Source organism: Pieris napi, chromosome 18 (assembly GCF_905475465.1).
Source record: "Pieris napi chromosome 18, ilPieNapi1.2, whole genome shotgun sequence".
In the NCBI taxonomy this organism is placed as follows: domain Eukaryota; kingdom Metazoa; phylum Arthropoda; class Insecta; order Lepidoptera; family Pieridae; genus Pieris; species Pieris napi.
In genome coordinates, this window is record NC_062251.1 from 1,983,799 (window position 1) to 2,005,942 (window position 22,144).

General features: G+C 33.8%; 4 protein-coding genes and 1 long non-coding RNA gene across 5 annotated transcripts; 1 reads left to right on the forward strand and 4 right to left on the reverse strand.

Moving 5' to 3' along the window:
- Positions 1-666: 666 nt before the first annotated feature.
- Positions 667-8,875, reverse strand: LOC125058753 (gastrula zinc finger protein XlCGF26.1-like). The gene is made up of 5 exons (XM_047662908.1): positions 8,541-8,875; positions 6,785-6,920; positions 6,045-6,098; positions 5,441-5,503; positions 667-2,833 (listed from the first exon to the last, which is right to left on the reverse strand). Exons 1-5 carry the CDS (start codon positions 8,688-8,690, stop codon positions 1,707-1,709), a joined length of 1,530 nt encoding a protein of 509 aa, XP_047518864.1. The 5' UTR covers positions 8,691-8,875; the 3' UTR covers positions 667-1,706.
- Positions 8,876-9,383: 508 nt separating this feature from the next.
- On the reverse strand, positions 9,384-12,223 carry LOC125058759. The gene is made up of 3 exons (XM_047662915.1): positions 11,772-12,223; positions 9,726-9,909; positions 9,384-9,606 (listed from the first exon to the last, which is right to left on the reverse strand). The coding sequence occupies exons 1-3, from the start codon at positions 11,848-11,850 to the stop codon at positions 9,402-9,404; spliced, it is 468 nt and encodes a 155-aa protein (XP_047518871.1). The 5' UTR covers positions 11,851-12,223; the 3' UTR covers positions 9,384-9,401.
- A 900-nt stretch (positions 12,224-13,123) lies between these two features.
- LOC125058846 (zinc finger protein 728-like) lies at positions 13,124-14,520 on the reverse strand. Its single transcript, XM_047662993.1, has 2 exons — positions 14,487-14,520; positions 13,124-14,258 (listed from the first exon to the last, which is right to left on the reverse strand). The coding sequence occupies exons 1-2, from the start codon at positions 14,518-14,520 to the stop codon at positions 13,270-13,272; spliced, it is 1,023 nt and encodes a 340-aa protein (XP_047518949.1). The 3' UTR covers positions 13,124-13,269.
- Positions 14,521-14,955: 435 nt separating this feature from the next.
- Positions 14,956-16,103, reverse strand: LOC125058758 (gastrula zinc finger protein XlCGF26.1-like). Its single transcript, XM_047662914.1, has one exon. The coding sequence runs from the start codon at positions 15,615-15,617 to the stop codon at positions 15,096-15,098; it is 522 nt and encodes a 173-aa protein (XP_047518870.1). The 5' UTR covers positions 15,618-16,103; the 3' UTR covers positions 14,956-15,095.
- Positions 16,104-20,551: 4,448 nt separating this feature from the next.
- LOC125058761 lies at positions 20,552-21,159 on the forward strand. Its single transcript, XR_007118496.1, has 2 exons — positions 20,552-20,760; positions 21,047-21,159. It is a non-coding gene; the product is annotated as an uncharacterized LOC125058761 (long non-coding RNA).
- The last annotated feature ends 985 nt before the right edge of the window (positions 21,160-22,144 follow it).

Below are 22,144 nucleotides of genomic sequence, written 5' to 3' on the forward strand. Positions count from 1 at the left end.
CTTGGGTGTTTAAATAATATGTATGTATATCCGTTGCCTAGTACCTACCCATAACACAAGCTTCACAGCTTAGCATGGGACTCGGCCAATTGGTGTGAATTGTCTTTAAAAAAAATAGAATTTATGTTACACTTAATGTAAGAGAATAATTCAATAATAATACATATTTATTTATTTAATTTGTCAAATGTAAAATGAACTTTATTGACTATAATGACTCCTTTTCCAGTCTGATTATTTAATTGTAATTAATTATTTGCATGCAATCAAAATTATTTTGAATAATGCCAAAGAAGTATAACTTCTTACGCGCGTACATAAGTACACGCACCCTTTTTTTACCATGTGTTCATTATAGGTATGTTAACTAAAGCTGGCGGCTTTGTGCTTGTGTAGTGTCTGTGAATAAGCGCGAGACGTGATGTCAAACTGAAATACATCATAAATAGACTGTCCGTCGTGTATGAGTGGACTAAAATGTATTGCATGGCAAAAAAATCATATTATGAAACATACTGTATGTGAAATTGCATTAGTGTGAGTACTGTGAACCCGCCAGCTTTCGATAACCGACCTATACTAGCGTCGAACCTACCATAGTGTTGATTTACGCTACCATCCATATTAAGCTTCAGGAAGAATATGTATAAAAATAAAAGGACCAGAAATATAAAGTACATTTATTTTGAATGTAAACATAAATTTATTGCACATACCAATGCGTAACATTGCTTTGTTTTAGCGCCATCTATCGGGGAGCGGCCAAACTATTTACAAAAATATTAAATTTGATTTAAATAGAGCGTCTAAATTCACAGTAATAAATCTTCATACAATTTGTAAGTGAATGTCATAAAACAATCTTGCTATATATATGTCGCAGCTAACTAGCTTAATTAGCCGTTCAATTAACAGTCTAGCCTAACTAAACATCGCCGTTTAAATAGCGGCCTGAAAGATATTTAGCCATTTTATCAAACAGCTAGGCAAATGACTTGAATCGATGACGTTACATTACTTGCCTTTCTTGTTCATTTTAATTTAGTTCCACTTTTTACCACCAACTCCAAACAGTCAAAAAGCGTCGGCAAACAACAAATTTGATGATTTTTTTTATAGAACGGAGCAAAAGGAGGCTCACGTGATCTTAAGTGATACCGGCCGCCCATGGACACTCTCAATGCCAGAGAGCTCGCAAGTGCGTTGCCGGCCTTTTAAGAATTGTTTTCTTGAATGAGCCCAAGTCGAATTGATTCGCAAATACTTCAATGGGCAGCTGGTTACAAATAGTAGTGGTGCAAAAACTGAGTTTAAAAAAGCGCTAAGTTGTGAAAACACGGACTTCCGAGGTGATATGGGTGGAATTTCGTAATTTTTTTGATAATGTTTTCCAAAGTTTAATGAAAAATAGTATGGAAGAGTGTAGTGACACTAAGTGTAAAGTGTAAGAACACTAACAAGTTACATTTTAAATACAAAAAACTAAGATGTTTATTAAACGTCTCATTAAGCTAATTAGCTGCGACACATACACATGATTTTTGATATAGCGACATCTATCAGGGAGTAGATAACATTCTTTAAAACTGAAAACATCTAAACATATTTTAAAATAACGCCCTCTATCGCCGAATAGAAAAATTGCACACATATTGCTTTTCGTTCCCTACAAACTACACAACTTAAAATTATCCCGTCTCCGTCCATCACACAATTTCACTCGTACGCTGATGCACCTTCAAATGTCCCTTCAACGTACACTTCTGGGTAAAGGCCCTCCCACACACGGGACAAATGAACCTCTTATCATTATTATGAATCCGCATATGCTCTCTCAGGGTCTTCATCCTCTGGTAAGACTTACTGCATATGCTGCACACGTGGATCCTCTCCCCATCATGCTTTATCATGTGCATCTTCAGGGAGTTCCTCGTATAGAAAGCCAGATCGCATTTCGGGCACTTATGATTCCTTTCATTCAAATGGTCTCTCCGGACATGGCTCGACAGATGTCCAGGTGTAATATAACTCTGGGTACAGGCCTTGCACTTGTACCTCTTCAATTCCTCATTATGTACCTCAGCCAGATGCTTCTGCCGGGCATAGAACGAGGTCAGAGATATATTACACCGCTTGCACACATATCGGATACCACTTTTATGCTCTTTTGACACATGGTTCTCTCTCTTCGTCACCTTATCGAAGACCATATCACAGAAACGGCATGGAAAGTTGCCGACCTCGTGGGTCCGTAGATGCCCTCTAAGACGTGACCTCGACGCAAACGCTTTCCCACAATTATCACACGTGTGGTTTGGATAATGTTCGTTCATATGCGTGTTCAAGGTCACGAAGTTGAGGAAGGTCTTCTTGCAGATGGGGCAGTCGAGCTGGTCTTTCTCCAGCTTGAAGGGCAGCTGGTTCCACCTGCATCCCAGTCGGATGCAGGCGTCTATATGGTGCTTCATATCATCGAAGTTTCTGATTTCGACCGCGCACGTCTTGCATTTGAGGCAATTCTTCTCTTTTGAGAATTTCTGGGATGTTGACTGCGACATTTTCTTGAAGGCCATTGCCATGTTCGATGTGCTGTGTTGGGATATATGCGTCTTCAGGTCTTCCAGGGTGGTGGTCTTTTCGGGGCATATGGTGCATGAGAAGTCGTCTTTGCTCATCTTGAATGGGAATAGACCAGCATTCAGAAGGTATATGGTCTCATCGAGGTCCACAACCTTCTTACAAACAGACGAATATGTAATTTTCTTCTTTTTCGATATTTTTCTCGTTTTCCGCGTTTCGTCGTCTGAGTCTTTGTGAATGCCATTTTCCAATACTGAAATTATAACATACAATTAAATTCTAAATAAATATTAGTTTAAAAAAACTAAAAAAACACGCTTTTAAAGCACATCAAACTAAAAAGTGAAAAATAATACCTAATTTAGGCTGAAAATGGTAATGAACAAAAAATACTGGTATTATTGTGAAAAAGCGTAGGTTGCTCGATAGTAGCACAGAGCGCCCCACGCTTTTTACTATTATTTATTATTTAGTTAAATTTTTTCATTTTTTTTTCGGATTATTGCATTGTCATCGATCTTTGACAGGTGCGCAAAGTTTGAATTAAATCTGTCCGTTAAAAGTGGGTCAAAATCGAGTCCGAAGGAGTCGGTTACATACATACATACATACAGGTGAAGCTAATATAAAGCGTATAAAAATAGACATCAGCTGTCGAAATAGACATGGGAAGAAATTGGCTGTACCAAAAATCTGGAATTGTATAGGTTTTTCCTATTGTTGTATGGCAATTAAATTATAATAATCATAAATCTTCCTCTAGATTCATAGAAAAAATATATTATTAATAATTATTTGCGCGAATAATATAATAAATTTTAATAATGTGATATTTTATACAAAAAAGACTTTTAAATACAAATTTGCACGCCATTATGTGTTTCAGAATATGCGAACTTTAAACTGTACCAACATAACATATTCTTGCAAATAACGACTCATTGGTCTAGTGGTTAGTACCCCTGACTGCGAATCCATGGGTCCCGGGTTCGATCCCCGGCTGAGACGAACATCGATGCGATGAGCATTTGTTAAGCTTAGGTCTTGGGTGTTTAAATATGTATTTATATGTCTATCTATCTATAATATGTATGTATATCCGTTGCCTAGTACCCATAACACAAGCTTCACCAGCTTAGCATGGGACTAGGTCAATTGGTGTGAATTGTCTTTAAAAAAAATATTATTATTATTAAAACATTAATTTAAATATTGCTACTTATATTATTTAATTATGACACCATCTAAGATATGAATCGATTTTATTTTCAAAATTTTCTTTATTAAGGAAAAAATTATCAAAAAGGGAAAATTTACTCAAAAAATTGATTAAAGTGATCAACTTTGTAATTGAGGTCGTAGGTTCAAAGCTGTGCACGGATAAAGCTAATAAAGCCATTATTTATATTATAAAATTTAATTATTCAGACTTTAAAAAAAGGTTGTAGCGCCACTAATCGATGTAATTATAATAGATATTAAATTATATAACAGCTGAATTGTACATAATGATTTGGATTTTATTTTTATGAAAATCATTAACAGCTGATATTTTACATCGTGACACCTAATTCTTTAAAAAAAACAAAATAAATGATTTTTATTACATTTTAAGACGTATTTTTGTAATAATTTAATAATGTAAGAATTTCAAAAAGTTCTTTAAAAATGGCTGAAAAAGCACTTGAAACATATTAACATAATTTGCGATACATATATATAACATTGATACACACTTTACATCATAGACAATAATTTAAAAAACTTTTTTTTTAATGGCTCTGGCACGATTTGTGCATTAGCCAGCGTCAAGTATAGGATTTTTTATAATTCGTGCTTGTCTTTAGAAATTCGACCGTGTCCTCCATGTACGGTTTAAGCAATCGCCCGGTACCTCACAACTCTCCCAAAGGCCGAGAACAAATTTAAATTAAATTAAAACTTGCCGTCAAACCGGGAATCGAACCCGGTACCCCTCACCTAGCTGCCACTTAATAAGACCGCTAGGCTATGAGGCCCCCAAAAATACTTCTTTAGATTTGAATTTAGTGTCAGCAAGTATAACATAGCAACGAAATAGTTTTGACACTTCACCGATAGATGGCGCTCAATGTTCATAAAACGCGCTATCACTATAATTCGCAAAAGGTATAAAGGATTCAGGAATAAGTTTATATGACAAATCGGTTCAGTAGTTTTTGAGAATTTTTGGTTACATCGTCTTAGCTATTCATAGCTTAGATGGTGTCATATAATTAAATATAAACATATATATTGATATATATATTTAAGAATTAAAAAAGTAGTATTTAGTAGTGATATAAAAAAAAATCCGTGGCACTACAACCTGTTTAGGTCTTGGCCTCAGATTTCTGAAATCGTGTTTCATCATTCATGATCATTTTTAAATCTAATAGGCAAGTAGGTGATCAGCCTCTTGTGCCTGACACACGCCGTCGACTTTTTGGGTCTAAGACATGTCGGTTTCCTCACAATGTTTTCCTTCACCGTTCAAGCAAATGTTAAATATGCACATAGAAAGAAAGTGCATTGGTGCACAACCGGGGATCGAACCTACGACCTCAGGTATGAGAGTCGCACGCTTAAGCCACTAGGCCAACACTGCTCACAATAGTGTTGTTTACAATTTAAAAATATTTTAGTGATTTACCACTTGCCTCATCATTTGAAATTACATATACATATTATTATATATGGCTTAGCTCCAATATAAAGATTTAACACAGGGAATCAAACCTCTTGATTCTTGTTGTCATATTATTCATACAAAACTGATTATATATTTATTCAATTAGACAATAGTTAATTAAAAATTTCTAGTAATAGAAAAAAAACATACATTCATCTTGATAGTTGCTATCGTTCGACTCCTGTTTGAAATGACATAACAGGATATCATCATCTGAAAGAGATATTATTTTGTCAACTTATAAACATTAAAAATAATTTTTAAAAATTCTGTCTGGTTAAGCTCTTTTGTCTGTGACTGGTCGAGGTATAAAATGGTTCAGATTTGCAAAAAATATATCCTATAGAAAGGGTTAACTAACTGAAATATCTCATTAAAATTTTTACACTGTCAAAGGTTCACAGGTTTTTTAACTTAGAATTATAGTAAAATAGAACTAAAGTGTTCTAATTATTTTAATTTAAAATAATTGTTAATATGTAGATAAATAAATCATTTGTATAAAATAATATTAAGTTTTTTCCAACTGGACCGATTAGCATTTGGACAATAATGCCACACCAGAAACTTTATAAAATTATTTAAAAACTATAAATAACCAATCTATAATTTCATGTTGGTTTAAATATGAGTTATTTTTCTCTGCATTGGAAAGTAGTACTATCAGATATATAGCACATGTATAATTAACAATTATTTAAAATTGTTGTCCGATTGTGTAGTGTAAAAAAATCCTGTGCATTTAGTGACTTACCGCTTGCATCATCATTTGATATTTCTTCTTTAACTTTTAAGTCTTCATCAGCTTCTAAAATAAAAATCATGATATACGACTATTAAATATAAAAATTATAAAAAGATAATGACTGTCCGTATATGTATAAAATATCTTTTAAAAATACCCTCCCCGGAAATCAAACTTCAACTTGTCAACTTGGTATGAAGGCGTTCAATTGACATTAATAAATCGAAACTAATTTTATAATGAGAAAAGATTTTACTATGATGTATAAACTCAAAAACTAGAATTCCTTTACTAGATTAAATTATAATGTTTAATGTGCACTTTTTATTATTATTATTTTTTTCATGTATCCTTTATTAGTTTAGTTTGTTTTTTGTTCCTGTTTAGTTTATTTTTCTGAGCAACTATATGTAATACATGTATTTTTGCACTTCTTGCCTACCTTATGTAATTTAATACTTTTTTTTCCTTTCTCACTGTGGTTGCCTGGAAGAGATCGCTCGAAAGCGATAAGGCCGCCAGTTGCTCTTCTTTTTATTTAATTATGTCAATTGTACTATATTAATGTATATGCAACGAAGTGTTAATAAATAAATACATAAAAAAATATCCAGCCATGCACATCCAGTCACAAAAGTTTTGTTTATTTCTACACCATATTCCCACATCAAAAGGGACAAAGTAAGAGCGGTTTTATTGAAATTATATTTAAATAAAAGTCAGTTGATTTGTCCATGTTATATACATACTTTTAATCCTAGCTGCTGCCTCCAAGGACTTCAAAGCAGTGTCTACTTGTTCTTTAAATCTAACACAAGCTCCCAATTGGTCTATACATGGTCTACAGATTAAGCATTTTGTGTCTTCTAAATCAAGAATTGATATCTGAAAGCGGAAAAGTAGCACAGTGTTTAAACGTACAACTCCTAAGGATGTGGGTAAGAAATATTTGTGCTAATGGATTTTTAAGATAACAGAACTGTACGAGCCAAGGCTGCACATTTTGCTCACTCAGGTTTTCTTAGTTTTTTAAGCGTGGAGATTTTCTAAATCGTCTGAATTACACCCCAAGAGTATAGCCCAACGCAGGAACTATCTTCAACGGTTTCATTGCATACATTTCATTATTTCGCTTTTATTCTTGGAGTGGTTAATATGGAGTAATAATAAAGTGCTCTATTATTTAAAGCACCCCGATGACCCAAGAACCGTACATGAAAATCATTCTACCACTCCAAGGACATTTAGCATAAATATTTAACTTATGCAAAAGAGTAAATAATCAAATACTTTCAAAACTTTAATTAAACTAATTAATTAATGTTTAAAACATAAAAACATTTAAAAAATTCAAAATACTTTTTAAACTTCGGCAATTTTAATTTTGTTTCATAATATTATATAATAAATTGTAATTTAATAAATAGCTCTTATTTATTTGGGTAACAATATACAGTTACGAGAATTATAAAAAAATCCAAAATATATATATATTAACAAGGTCATTTGAGTACTGGCAATAAATGTTATTTGAGACTGGAAAAAAACTCTCTGCTACATTTTTTAATAGCTAATTTATTTAATCTTTTATAGACAACTATTTTAAAATGACAAATTTACATGCAACATTATAATTTATGTTATTGTAGTGATAAGCAATTTATATCTATATAATAAAAATATATTACTCGATACAATTTCTCAAGAATATAAACTTCAGACCAAATGAACATTCGATCCTTTAAGGACATGTTTTCTAACTAGAATTTAGTTTTTTATTATTAGGTTGGCACATAAATTGCCCCATTATTAATTATACTGGATAATTCAGTCAGCATATGTATGTCATTTCTACAATCAGAACTTATGATGCAAAATACATTAAAAAATACTTATACATACATAAATATAAGTTGTTCCTGCTGGGTATGCTTTTAATACACATAATAACTAATTTAGTTATTTACAACCATCAAATTCTTCTATGCACAATAAATAGAGGCTAGTTAAAACATATTAATCATAGTATTTTGATTCAAAAAAAGCTATTTAGGACTATAACAAAGGTTTTAAAGATTATGTACATAATTAATAGTAATTAGTTATGCTTAATATATTTAAAATATACAAGGTTTATTTCAATTACAGAAGAAATACAGAAAACTGTCATTTTTCCACTTCCAGTAAAATATGAATTTGGTGGAGAGACAATTCCTATTGGAAAATACAGATCTTTTTTCATAACATGCATCAATGCTTTGCATGGAAGACATCTTCAATATATATCTCTGCTAGTTATTTATTGTAACTTTTGTTTTAGATTTGGTACATATATTTTGATAGTATCTAGTTTGTAAGCTATAATCTGTATAGACAATTAATCTTTATACAGCTTTTAAATAATTGGAAATAAACATCACAAGAAATAATATTATCACTTAGTGTTTGCCGCGGGATACGTACGTATGTAAAAAGTTTATAATATAACAACATAGATATACTCACATCTATAGAAAAACACTTGAGCAGCATTTCGGAATAACTCTCCTTTTCTCTTAAATCTGGCGTTAACATGCTTTTAACCACATCGAGTTTTAAACATAAACAACATTTACCAAATAATGGCAATGTCTCCACCATTATACCGCTTTCCATGATTGATAAGCGTTTTGTAACCGACAACCGTATTAGATAATTTCTAAGCCATCATTTGCATATAAATTAGAAGAAATATAGATTCCGTAATTCTTTGAAAATTGAAAAACTAAATAAATAAAAAACAACCCGCAACTTGCAACCAAGGCCATTTTTTTAGATATTCAGACTTCAGACTTCAATATTGATAGTTGCCACTGACAGTGTATCCACAAAGACATGACGTCTGACGTTGATTAACGTCATGACATAACACAGTGGCGGTAAATTTAATATTTTTGAATATATCTTTTATAGTTTTAACTTTTGTTTCAACTGTTATGAAATTGCTCTATAGTAATTTTAACTTTACCTATAGTAGATTAGATTACGTTTTAAACGTTAAAATAATTACCATAAAAAAAACGTAAAAATATTACATAAAATGGCAGCAAGACTAAAAAAAAAACTATTGCCATAATATTAAAAAAAAAATTATTATTCAAAAATTGTAAAGCTACATAACCAAACTTACGTGCTTTTTTTAAGCTACACTTTACTACAATTTTACTCATTATACATGTAATGACGTCAGATAACTGCTGCTTTAAATTACTGCAGGTGACAAGGAAACGGAAATGTTATCCGGGGTCATTTGATGACCACCATAATTATTATCTAAATTTTTAACCTTAAATAATATAAAATTAACTGTTCATATTTAATAAACATTTATTTAGTCTTTTTCTTTCTATCTTTCTTAACCACGCAATCTTTCTTTGTTGTACCCCGTTTCATCAGAAGCTCTTGAGGTATTGGCATTTGTCCACGGAAGTCGACTCCGGGGCCAGGTTTCAATTTCATTTTATGTTCAGGGTAGCGGTAAATTGATTCAGATGGTAAAAATCGAATGGCGCCATTTTGAAAATGTAAGTCTCTGGAAAATTATTTAAACATATTCAAATTTCCAATATCGAACTAATAAAAAATAATATATGTGTTCCACATTTTTTTTTCTGGACCCAGCGTTAATGTTGCAAGCATAAAAAATCTAACCGTATACAGGGAAACTGAAATGGCGCGAAGACGCGATCTTCAATATGTTTCTTGTACTGTAGCCAACGGCACTTTAACAATTCATTCCTTTCAATGGAATAATGTCTTCGATAGACGTAATCAAATAGGCCTTTCTCAAATGCAGGTAGTGTGCGAAAATTACTTCCTATCTCCTTGGCTATTTCTAAAAATAAACATTCAACAATAGTATAGTTTGGATACTTAGCAGTATAATAGTATATACAACAGGTCCTCTAACTACTAAACTTGTGAGGTTTGGTCGTATAAGAGTAAGATTTGGACGCTAACCACGAAGAAGGATGAAGAGGAGCAGAAGCTACCGGTGGAAAACCCTGGGACCGAAAAAGAGGGTCATGGAGATTCTGAAAAGATGCCAGAATAGAAGAATTGGTAGCCCAATATTATAACACAAAGCCCATCGTTTAGGTTGACTGGGACACCTTGATCGCATGGGCCAAGATCGGGCGGTGCTACACTGGTCTCCGATCACAAGGCCGGCTCGGTACTGCTGGACTATAAAGTGAAAGAGGACTGGCTGCAGCTGTAAGCCTGCAATTGGTGGGAGATGGCACAGGACAAGAAGCGCTAGAAGCTTCTCGTTTTGGAGGCTAAGACACTTTTTGGGTAGCAGAGCGAATCATCATCACGCGAATGCCTAAATTATCTGGTAATACATACTTATTAGGTTGGAAGTGATTTTTGGCTTCGACTCTATTTTACAAACGTAAAATGCGATGTCTATATTACCCTTTATCCATTATTAGCTACCCTATTGCTCTAGCTTACCACGAGGTTAGTTAGACTTGGACTCGGTTCCTGAATGAGGGGTAAAAATACATTTACAAATTTTCCAAGAACAATTTCCATAGTACATTTTCATAGTTGAAACTGCCCGGTCGAGTCGGGTCGCAAGAAATATATTCTCCGTAAATGTTCAGTCTCAATTTTACCACATTTGTCTTTTCCTCTTCTCATGTGCCCAGCCCATAGATATTTAAGTCTTCTTATTGTGGAGGTAATGTCTATGGCTTTTGTCTTGTCTCTTATGACCCGATTTTTCAACGTTTTAACGTTAAACATACTGCTTTCTATTGAAGTGACAAGTGAAAAGAGTGACACGATGGTACCCTAAGTAAGGCAGAAGTAGCAGAGGAAGACCACAAAAAAGATGGGAAGACGACATCAGACAAGTGGCAGGAGTGGAACAGAGTGGCCCAAGAAAGACATCAATGAAAAAGGAGGAGGCCTTTGCCAACTGGCAAACAAGATCCATGTATTAGAATAGTTTTTCAATCTTCTAATATACCTAGGTTAATATAATGAACTATGATTGTGTGTACCTAAGTCGAAGTGAATAAAAGGCTATATTATTGAAGTGAAACTTCTTTATCGGAGTTGGAAAAAAATTTAGTGTAACATTTTTTCGTTACGCGCCACATTTTTCCGTTACGCGCCATCTTTTGAAGTGAAACTTCTTTATCGACGTATGGGAGAAATTTTGTAGCAGGTTACGCGCCATGTTGCTTTTTGAAGTCAAACTTCTTTATCGGCGTTGGAAAAAAATTTACACACATTTGTCACATTTTTCGGTTACGCGCCATCTTTTTCTTGTCCCTACCACGGTTGATCCGAAGAGATTCGAAGCCATTAGTAACAAAAATATATAATAACGATAACAATGATAGTAATACTAATAATTCTATTACAATTAATGAAATTCTGTAATAATCTTAATACTACATAGTAGTACAGTAATAAGTTAAAATGAAATAATTGTATTTGTATTTATGTCTATGATAATAAAAGCCTTTTGTTAAACTTTATCTAATTTAACTTTATTTAACCAATTTCTGTAAAGTTGCATATTATAGTAGATCATTTTTCGAGAAATAAGTTCATAAAGAAGTTTCACTTCTTACGTGTGTACACCTAGTACACGCACACATTTTTTATTATATTAATAAATGTTGTCTGAATAGATATTACCCAAAGCTACCTTGATTTTTAAAATGTTTCAATATATACCTTCAGTAACCTGAATATCTGGTTTAGTTCTTTGTATATGATCGCAAATTGCGTATAAATTCCTATTTTCTTTAGCCATTTTAAAATTTCGTGACAGCTATGTGTCAAAAAGATGTGTTTATTTATTTTTTCTTAGTGTTACCAGCGTGGACAGATTGACTATAAATTAAAAATAACATCATCCAGGTGTGCACCATTGCGCTGCAAACATTCCTCGAATCTGAATCTCAAATTGGTATAAACTTGCTGGCACATTGCGCGGGGAATAAATCAGCTAAATGACTTCTGAATTTGCAAGCGTGTCGTGGTGTCGCGTGTTGGTAATGTGCACGATGGACATCGGGTGTCGACACGACACGTCGCGTCGCGTTTTAGTAGTATGTTTCCGCCTTAATAGTCTCATAATTATGTTGGAGTCTGTGCGAATAGAAATCGTTGGATTTGAGGACGCTGTTCTCTTTGTTCTCTCTTACTAGTAGTATCATAGATCGACCTCTTCTATAATTTATTTATTACAGAAATACATATACATTATACAGACTATGCCAATACGATAATGTCGAGAAACATTACATAAAATATAATACAGTACATATATAATATTAAATACATAATATACACAATATCGCTACTGTGAATTCACTCTGAGAACATATGAATATGGCGATAATCTTTCTTCTCCTCTCTTATAATCTTTGAAGTTTCAAAGCAATCTTTAAGGAACACTATAAAAATTCAAAAATTATTTATTCACGTAGGTAACACAATGCACACTTGTGATTCGTCATTAAAGAAATAAATATTAATGCTTCTAATTTTACATTTACTGCCAGTTCTCAAATCAAGGGCGTAGAACGGAAGAGAAGAACTGACAATAAACTAACTAATATACTATACTAATTATATTCAAACCAAATAGGAATTCGGACCTCCAAGAAAAGAGCATACCAAAAAGGCAAGAAAAGCGCAAGGGATCTTCCTACCGTCGTGAATACCTACGGGCAACTGAATCCATTTACATCAGATGAAACCCCTGTCCAAAAAAAAATCGGTTGTCTGTAAAGTCGGTTTACTGACGATAGTTGAACGTGACAATGTCATTAGAAAATACTGATGGAATGGTTTTTAATTTTATTTGTTTGATAGATATTTTGCATGGATATAGAGGAGGTAAATAGAAATCGCAATTGAATTGATCAAGTTACATTTATTTACTAAAATAAATACAATTATGTCAATTTTTAGGCGGAGGCCGATTGTGCCTCTTTGTCCCTCGTTCCGCGCTCTCGCTTGTACTTCAAGTCTTAAATGGAACGCCTCAGAGCGAGGTAACGCCGCATGCGTCATGTTTTTTCGTGCGTGCAGCCGGCTCCATCGATTTATAAGACGTTGTCACGTCAAAAAATATATTGGGAGTGTAATAGTTCCTAGTAGTACTTTAAAATTCCTTAAAAGTTGTATTTCACACAAGTAAATAATAGTAAGGAGCCAAATGTATTTAATGAAAAACTGCATGCGTTCTTTTAACATGTCGCCTCAAAGAGTCTTTTGTCGCAAAAAGGTTATTACACAGATCACATTTAAATTTCTTCTCGCCTGTATGAGTGACTTTGTGCCTCTTAACGTCCGATTTCGTATAGAAAACACTATGACATATGTCACATTCCTGATTTTTCTCCTTCAAATGTACGTATCGAACGTGGTTATTATACAGGCTGCGAGTTAAAAAAGTCTTGGAACACAAATCACACATATGATCCGGTTTCTCCATTTCGTGTTTTTCAACTAAATGCAAAACCCTTAAATTCTCCTGAAAAAATCGCTCATCACAATATGGACATGGGAATCTCGATTTTCGTTCTATTTTAAGATTGTGGATGGCAACATCGTGCTTCCTCTTGTCAATGCGACTTTTGAAATCTATTTTACATTGAGCACATCGTAACGGGCGGTGATTTCTCGTTTTATGCAGATTTAAGTAAACTAGATTTGTAAAACCAGCGCCACAGATATGACAAACATGATTTTGATAGTGTTTATTTACATGAATATTTAATAATCTAAATAAATTAAAACTTTGCGAACAGATCTGACATTGTAATCCTGAGCTCTCGATTTTGAAAGGCACAAGCAAATTGTCTTTTAGCGTCGCAAATCCATGGGTTTCTTTTAAATGGCAACATAATTCATTTAAATCTTCCAATATTTTACTACATTGTTTACATTTTAAAACTGATATGTCAACTTTAATAAGTTTATTTTGCTGACATATGATATTTTTTTCGATTTCTTGAATAGTGTGTTTGTCAGTGTGTGTGCGCAGTTGATTTATGTTTAAGAACGGCTCTTTACAGCAAAAACATCTATATCGGCTTTTATTCCATTGAAATATAACCATAGTTGAGTTTGCGAGAAGCATAAGCGAGTTTTTCCTCAATAAAGGGGCAACACCACGCCGATCTATCGGTTTTGTTCTCTCTGGAATATCTGTGAAAAAATATTTTAAAATATAATAATATTAACTATAAAATATACTACATTATTAAATACATAATTGTTAATAATACAATTTAATTGGTCTAAATTTTGTCTGTGTTGTTTAATTGGTCTGTGTGGTGTAATTTAATTACCAGAATAATTAGTTAAATAATTATTAAATTAAATTTCTTAAATTAAATAAATAAAATTCTCGCAGCCGGTAGGATTCGAACCTACGCTTCCAGAGGGAATCTGATTTCCACCATGACATCCTTAAAAATGCTAACACTTATTATGCCCTCGACAAAAAAGCTCTTGCGTTACCGCTGGTACCAACACAAAAATGGCGGCTTTCAATCAATTAGAGAATATTTGAGTATATTATGTAGGTCTGATATCACATGTGCCGATATCGTATTTGTTGGTCTACTTCCACGAAACTTATATGGTACTACTTAAATAAAATTAAACGGTATATTTATGTTAAGTTCTGATTAAGATATACACATGTTTATATGCATCTAAAGTCAACACCAATTACAGAGAGAACAGTTTTATGGTTAGGGCGGCGGTTAAAAAAAGGCAGTAAGTCTAAAAGTCAAAAATCATTTATACATGTAGGTAACACAATGAACGTCATAAAAAAATATACATTAAATGCTTCTCATTTTATATTAACTGCCAGTTCTTAAATTAAGGGCGTAGAACGGAAGAGAAGAACTGGCAATAAAATCTCCGCCACTCTTTTTTTTTAAATAGCGTATTATGTAATGTTGGGAATCTTTATTAAATTTATATTGGGTATTCTTCATTACAATCATTTCATATTTGATAACAAGAATAATTCTACGATGTTTCGTGCACACTCTTGTGTTTTAACAAGGACTTCTTCTGTTTGTATGATTTCTGACAGATGTCACAAACGAACGGCTTCTCCCCGGTGTGAGATTTCAAATGCAAATTCAACTCCCAATTCTCCCCAAAACACTTCCCACAGATCTCACATTTTATCGCCTGGGTATGCATCTTATTTTTGTGTTTCCAAAAAGCCTTGCGCGTGTGGAAATTCGCTTTACAAATTGAACAGGTAAAATTGAATAAAATCCCATGTTTTTTTTTCAAATGTGTCATTTTCTTGTAATGCTCGGAAAATCGCTCGAAGCAGAGAGCGCATTTGAAGCGCTTCTTCCCAACCGCATGCCTCGATTGACAATGGTAACGTAAAGCGAATTTAGTTGGCAACACCGCGTCGCAATTCCCACATTTATAGGCGCCATTTTGATGAACTGTCATATGACATATTAACCTTTGCTTTGACACGAAGCCGAGGCCACATGTTTCACAGACTACATTTGAATGCTCATTCATGTGTTTATTGAGGAGAAAGAATGAATTGAATACCTTCTTACATTTGTGACATTCTAGCAGTCCATTTTTTAACGTTAGATCATACGTTATAACGCCATTATTAGCGTTATAAAACAGCTTTTTGTGGACTTCATCTAAATGAAGTCTTATGTCACAAAGGTCCGCGAATCCGTCGCCGCAAATCCTGCATTTTAGATCGGATATATCCGCTTTTAAATTCCGTTTCAAATGGTTTTTTATTAAGTGATGTCTGCGGGGTATAGAATGGGTATCGTGTTGGAGTAGTGATGGGATATCTGGGAATGTTTGCAAGCAATAGAAGCATTTGAAGTTGGGCGGTTTGTAGAGGAACGGTTTGATGGTGGTGTGTTCGATCAAGGTGGCTGCGTTTAGGCGTTCAAGGATCTCTGTTTCGTTTGATGCAGCAGCTGAAAAGAGAACGTTTAAGTCAGCTTGATGAGAGTATGAGAGTTATTCATTGATCCTCTATCAGTATATATATACTCTTAAGAGGACAAATCTTTGTTATTTATTTATTTCATTATTATTTATTATTTAAGATGTCATGTGGAACATGTAATGGTTGCAGCTCCTTACAAACATTGTGTAAAACAAAAAACTTGGCGATTAAAAAGAATGGCGGAGAGTTTATTGCCAGTTCATCTCTTCCGTTCTACGCCCTTGATTGTCGCCATTTAATGTATATTTCTTTTTTGACGTTCATAAGTGTACATTGTGTTACCTATATGAATAAATGATTTTTAACTTTTGAATATAACACCGTATTTATGTGCTTTATACGGGAAACACCACCAACTAATCCTAATTCCACCCGCATCACCACGACGTCCGTCGTTCCACAACTGAGCGTGTTTTAAGGCAGTTTTCGCACAAACACTATGTGGAACCAGCTGGCCACTGAAGTACTTCCCAACCAATTCGACATAGGGTCCTTCATGAAAAGAGCGTATCAATTTTTAAAAGGCCGGCAACGCACTCGGGAGCCCTTTGGCATTGGGTGTCCATGGGCGGCGGAATCACTTAACATTAGGTGAGCCTCCTGTCCGTTTGCCTGGCTTATATTAATAATAAATGGCTTAAATTAATATAAAGTTTAGACTACCATACTAACAGCGCTACAACCTTTTAGGTCTAGGCCTCAGATTTCTGTATCTGTCCCATGATCATTTCTAATAGCCAAGTATGATTTAATTCTGAGCCTGACACACGCCATCGACTTTTGAAGTGACACTTCTTTAGGCGCATGAGGGTAAATTTTTACGGAACGTCACGAAGATGTGCAGCGTTTTTGATGAAGAAAAGGGATTGAGACCGATTGAGAGAGAGTGAGAAGGGCGAATTACATTATAGAAATTATATTTTTAAAATTAAAATTCCGTGTAGAAAATTTATGAAATATTAGTATTTTATATTTTATGCGAAATAATTTATTGAAATCTCAAGTGAGTAGTTGTAAATTAAAATGCCATGTGTTTCTATTATCGAAGACATAAATTAAAAATTTAAAATTATAATTTTTATTAATTTTCGACACTTTATACTTACTTACTTACTACATTCATTAAATTCCTAAACATATCTTCCTTTAAGTCTCGGAAATATAAAGTTTTAAATTTGAATAAATATGAACAAGAGTTAAAAATTAGTTTGCCAAAGAGGTTTCACTTCTGACATTTGTACGTGCGTACAACGAACTTTTTTATTATTATAGTGAATGCCAATGAATTAAACGAAATATTGTTATGTAATGCATTTTGAAGTCTTAGGGTCTGCTTCACAATGTACGGATAAGTTCTACATAAGTTCCAAATGAGCTATTTATTACTTATTTGTAGCATAAACACTATTGTTACGTTTCACGACTGTCAGATAGCGCTATTCGTCAGATAAAGTCCATCAAAAGTTATGAGTCCGATGAATGTCAAATAGCACAATTTATCTTCCAAATACTTTATGTGTTGCATAGCTATTTGGTACTTTATCCATACATTGTGAAACAGATCCTTATTCATATAATTTATGTCTGTCGCTCATAACTCACTCGGGCGATTAAAAGTCATTTGATTTTAAATACTTTTAATAAAACATCTTATAAATAATATTTACATAAATGAAGGAAGAAGAGAACTAAACACTGACGCACATTTGGCGCCAGTTTAATACTTTCTTGCTTTCTCTATCCATTTCCACTAAAGTTTAAGGCCGATTTACATTATCTTAGTGTTTAGGAGAGTATTTTAGTACAAGTTGAAAGGCAAGTTCTTTAGTGCGTTAGTGCGTTGCGAGTGAACGTTTACATTTCTTCCAGTAGAGTATCATTACAGCGCCACAATGAACGCGCAACGACGTCGGCAAATACGCTCTATTCTACGCAAAATACTAACTGTAGTTATGGCAAATAGAAGACGAGATATTATTCGAAATAAATAATCTAAATATAAATAATAAACAAAATAGCTTCTTTTAAGGCAGTGTATGCCGAATGCCTAGCCGGTTTGTTTTTGTATAAATTGTTCCACAAACATTCGTGAACAACATATTCAGATACAAATTTGATAGTTGTATTTTCCGACCATTTAGCCATCTTTAAAAATCAAAAAACACGCACGCGTTTCACGGCACTTATGCACTCTCCTAAAGATTTGACTAAATTACGTGTTTACACACAACGAGGGAAGATATCGGGGGGTGCGCGGGCGCGGGAGGGGTATCACTTGAAACAAAAATAAAAAGCGATTCTATTTTGATTCAACTTGAAAGTCAAGTAGAACCGTACTAAAGCAAGTAGCACTCTCCTAAACACTAAGATAATGTAAATCGGCCTTTATATACAGTAGAATCCGGATATAACGACATTCAAGAGACCGGCGATACTATGTCGTACTAACCGGTTGACGTACAAAACGGCAGGATTATTTCTTAAGTACATATATACTTAACTTACGAATCCATATGTATGTATTATAATTGCGAAAGTTTGATTTTCTATTTAGGTAAAAGGATAGGTAATTTTTTTTTTAAGACAATTCACACCAATAACCTAGTCCCATGCTAAGCTGGTGAAGCTTGTGTTATGGGTACTAGGCAACGGATATACATACATATTATAGATAGATAGACATATAAATACATATTTCAACACCCAAGACCAAATGCTCATCACATCGATGTTCGTCTCAGCCGGGGATCGAACCCGGGACCCATGGATTCGCAGTCAGGGGTACTAACCACTAGACCAATGTCGTCACTTTTGTAGGATATATAATCACATATAATTTATTTTAGTGGTTACACATTTCAAATTAGCAACTAACACTACACAAAAACCTCTGTTACTATCTAACGTAGAAAGTCTGTTATTTGAGTTTGTTTTTGACAAACTTTTGTTCGGTAGTAAGAACTTCGTTCAGTGAATTCGTGACATCATTGTGTTCATAAAATCATCATCGAAGTAAGTCTGAAGAAACACATTGAGCGTTTCCGCAGCTTTCAGAAAGAGAGTTTAAAAATAAATAATAGTTAAAAAAAACTAAAAATACTTAGAGGTTTAAATTACTATTTAAATAAAATTTAATTAAAATTTAAATACTTAGGTTGCTCGATAGACGAAAAATATGGCACAGAGCGCCCCACGCTTTTTCACAATAATACCAGTATTCTTTGTTCATTACCATTTTCAGCCTAAATTAGGAATTATTTTTCACTTTTTAGTTTGATGTGCTTTAAAGGCGTGATTTTTAGTTTTCTTAAACTATTATTAATTTTTTATTTTTTAGTTAATTTTTTTTTATTTTTTTCATTTTTTTTCGGATTATTGCATTGTCATCGATCTTTGACAGGTGCGCAAAGTTTGAATTAAATCTGTCCGTTAAAAGTGGGTCAAAATCGAGTCCGAAGGAGTCGGTTACATACATACATACATACAGGTGAAACTAATATAAAGCGTGTAACAAAACATTTCGCGTCGTTTTAACCGGACATATTATCATAATTAATGGTCGCTATAAGCAGTTGGAAGCTTAAACCGGAGTCTCACTAAACGGTTATATTTTCTCAGTACCTAACAATGAACCTAACTTGAGTAAACATTATCATTAAAACCGGTTAGTCGTTAAATCTACTGTATTTTGAGATATCTTAGTTATTCTTCTTTATTGGAACGAAGTTCCTTATCGCGCGTTGCGAAAGGGGGCTAGACGGAATAAATTCTTACGAAAAGTTGTCACGACACTTTTTTGCTATTTGGTATTGTAATCCACCGGTTCTCGTCCGATCACCGAAGTTACGCAACGTCGGGCGAGGTCAGTACTTGGATGGGTTACCGCCTGGGAACACCTCGTGATGTTGGCTTTTTTTTTCATCGTAAGATTGGTGTCGAGAAAATCTATCATACTGTTATGATACCAATTAACATATAAATTAATCTAAAGGAATTTCGTTCCATCCGGGTGTCCCTTGACACCTCTAAAGTTTTTTATCTATTTTGCTCATCCCTAACATCGTACACACACACACATACGTTTGTAGGCTGTGCTTTTGCCCCCAAGTGTGAGATCCATAAATACTAAGTAGGTAGTAATGATGTTGGTTATTTCGACTATGTGTTTGCGTGTTGTTCGCACGAGAATGTAAGTGCGTGCTCCTATTTCACCATGCCTCCTGCTGATAGAGGACAAATCTTTGTTTTTAATTTATTTTATTATTATTAATTACTTAAAATGTCACATGGGACATGGTGTAATGGTTGCTCCTTACAAACATTTTGTAAAACAAAAAAATGGCGATTAAAAAGAGTGGCGGAGAGTTTATTGCCAGTTCTTCTCTCCCGTTCTACGCCCTTGATTTGAGAACTGGCAGTAAATGTAAAATTAGAAGCATTAATGTGTATTTCTTTACTGACAAGTCTTAAGTGTAGGGTCGGTTGTTGAACAGTGAACCAACCAGGAACATTGAACCACCACCATGTTGAAAAAACTGCGAGGTTGTCAATTCGACCGATCGTGTTAAAACTTCTCTCGTAGGCACCCTTCCCCTCTCCCGTAGCTAGCCGGTGGCCGCGGCTTAAGTGTGACGTGTGACAGCGGTTTGTTTGTTTCTCGCCAAAAAAACATAGATTTCTCACGTAAGTATCTCGATTTTTATATATTTTGTTATTAATTCCAGCACCAAAAGCATTATGGTGTCGATATTGTTGTAGTTTTAGACGTTTTATGAGCATATTGCTTTGTGACAATTTAGCCTACAACCCTTTTTTTTTAAATATTATATGTTGAATAGTGTGTGTATTGAACAGTGAACCAGGTTCGCATAGTACACAGTGAACCGGTTCACTGTGTACCTTACGATCCTGGTTCACTGTTCAATGATAGTGTTATGCTGAAAATCAATAATATTTTTGATTGTTTTAGGATGCCAAGGCCAAGAAATAAGGAAAGAAAAATTGGAAAACACAATAAAGAGGATATGATGTCAGCATTACTAATGATAGAAAATGGTAGCTCCATTAGGACGGCGGCAAAAACCATTAAATTCCCTACCCTACATTGCACCGTTACGTTAAAAAAAACGTCAACATGGTGATAATATGTCACTTGAACCGAGGTATGATATTAATAAAGTGTTTACTGAAGAACACGAACAAATATTATTAAAATACTACAAAGACTGTGCACTAATGTTCTACGGTTTGACCATCAAAGAATGTAGGAAGGTGGCTTACGAAATGGCAAAGGTTAATGGCATTGAAATACCCAGCTCATGGGAAAGGGATAAAATGTCAGGTTTGGGATGGTTTCGCTTATTTAAAAAAAGACATCCTGATATTTCAGTAAAGAAACCAGAAGCTGTAAGTCTCGCACGAGCTACCTCATTCAATCGGGAAGCTGTGGCAATATTTTTTAATAATTTGGAGGAATTGCTAAAACGGGAGCCTAGATTCGTGGATGGAACTCGAATATTTAATCTTGACGAAACCGGCACAACAACCGTCCAGAAACCACAGAGAGTTGTGGCTCCAACAGGAGCTAAAGTAGCTAAAGTGACAAGTGGAGAAAAAGGCACTCTTGTCATTTTAAATATTCCTTCAATGTAAACTTATCTTTACTAAGTATGGTGTAAATATTTACCTACTTTGACGCATTTTGATGTGATTAAGAAGCTAACTGCTGTGAAGACTATACGAAACCTTTATAATTTGAAACTTTAATTATTGATATGTTATGTTTATTTTTTGCTGAATTTATTATTATTATTACCATAGAAAACCATTTTTTTTTTGTTAATATTTTTTTATTGGATTTTGTACAACAAAAATAAAAGACGATTATCAAAAATTTTATGGTGTCTTTTCACAAATAAGGATTTTTACTGGTAACGACATTGTGGTTCACTGTTGAAATACAGGTGGTTCAGTGTATACTCCCTATAGTACACAGTGAGCCAATTTTTTTTTTTTTTTTAAACTTAATTTACGGTCTTAATTTTTTTCTCTGGCTTTCTGTAACCTG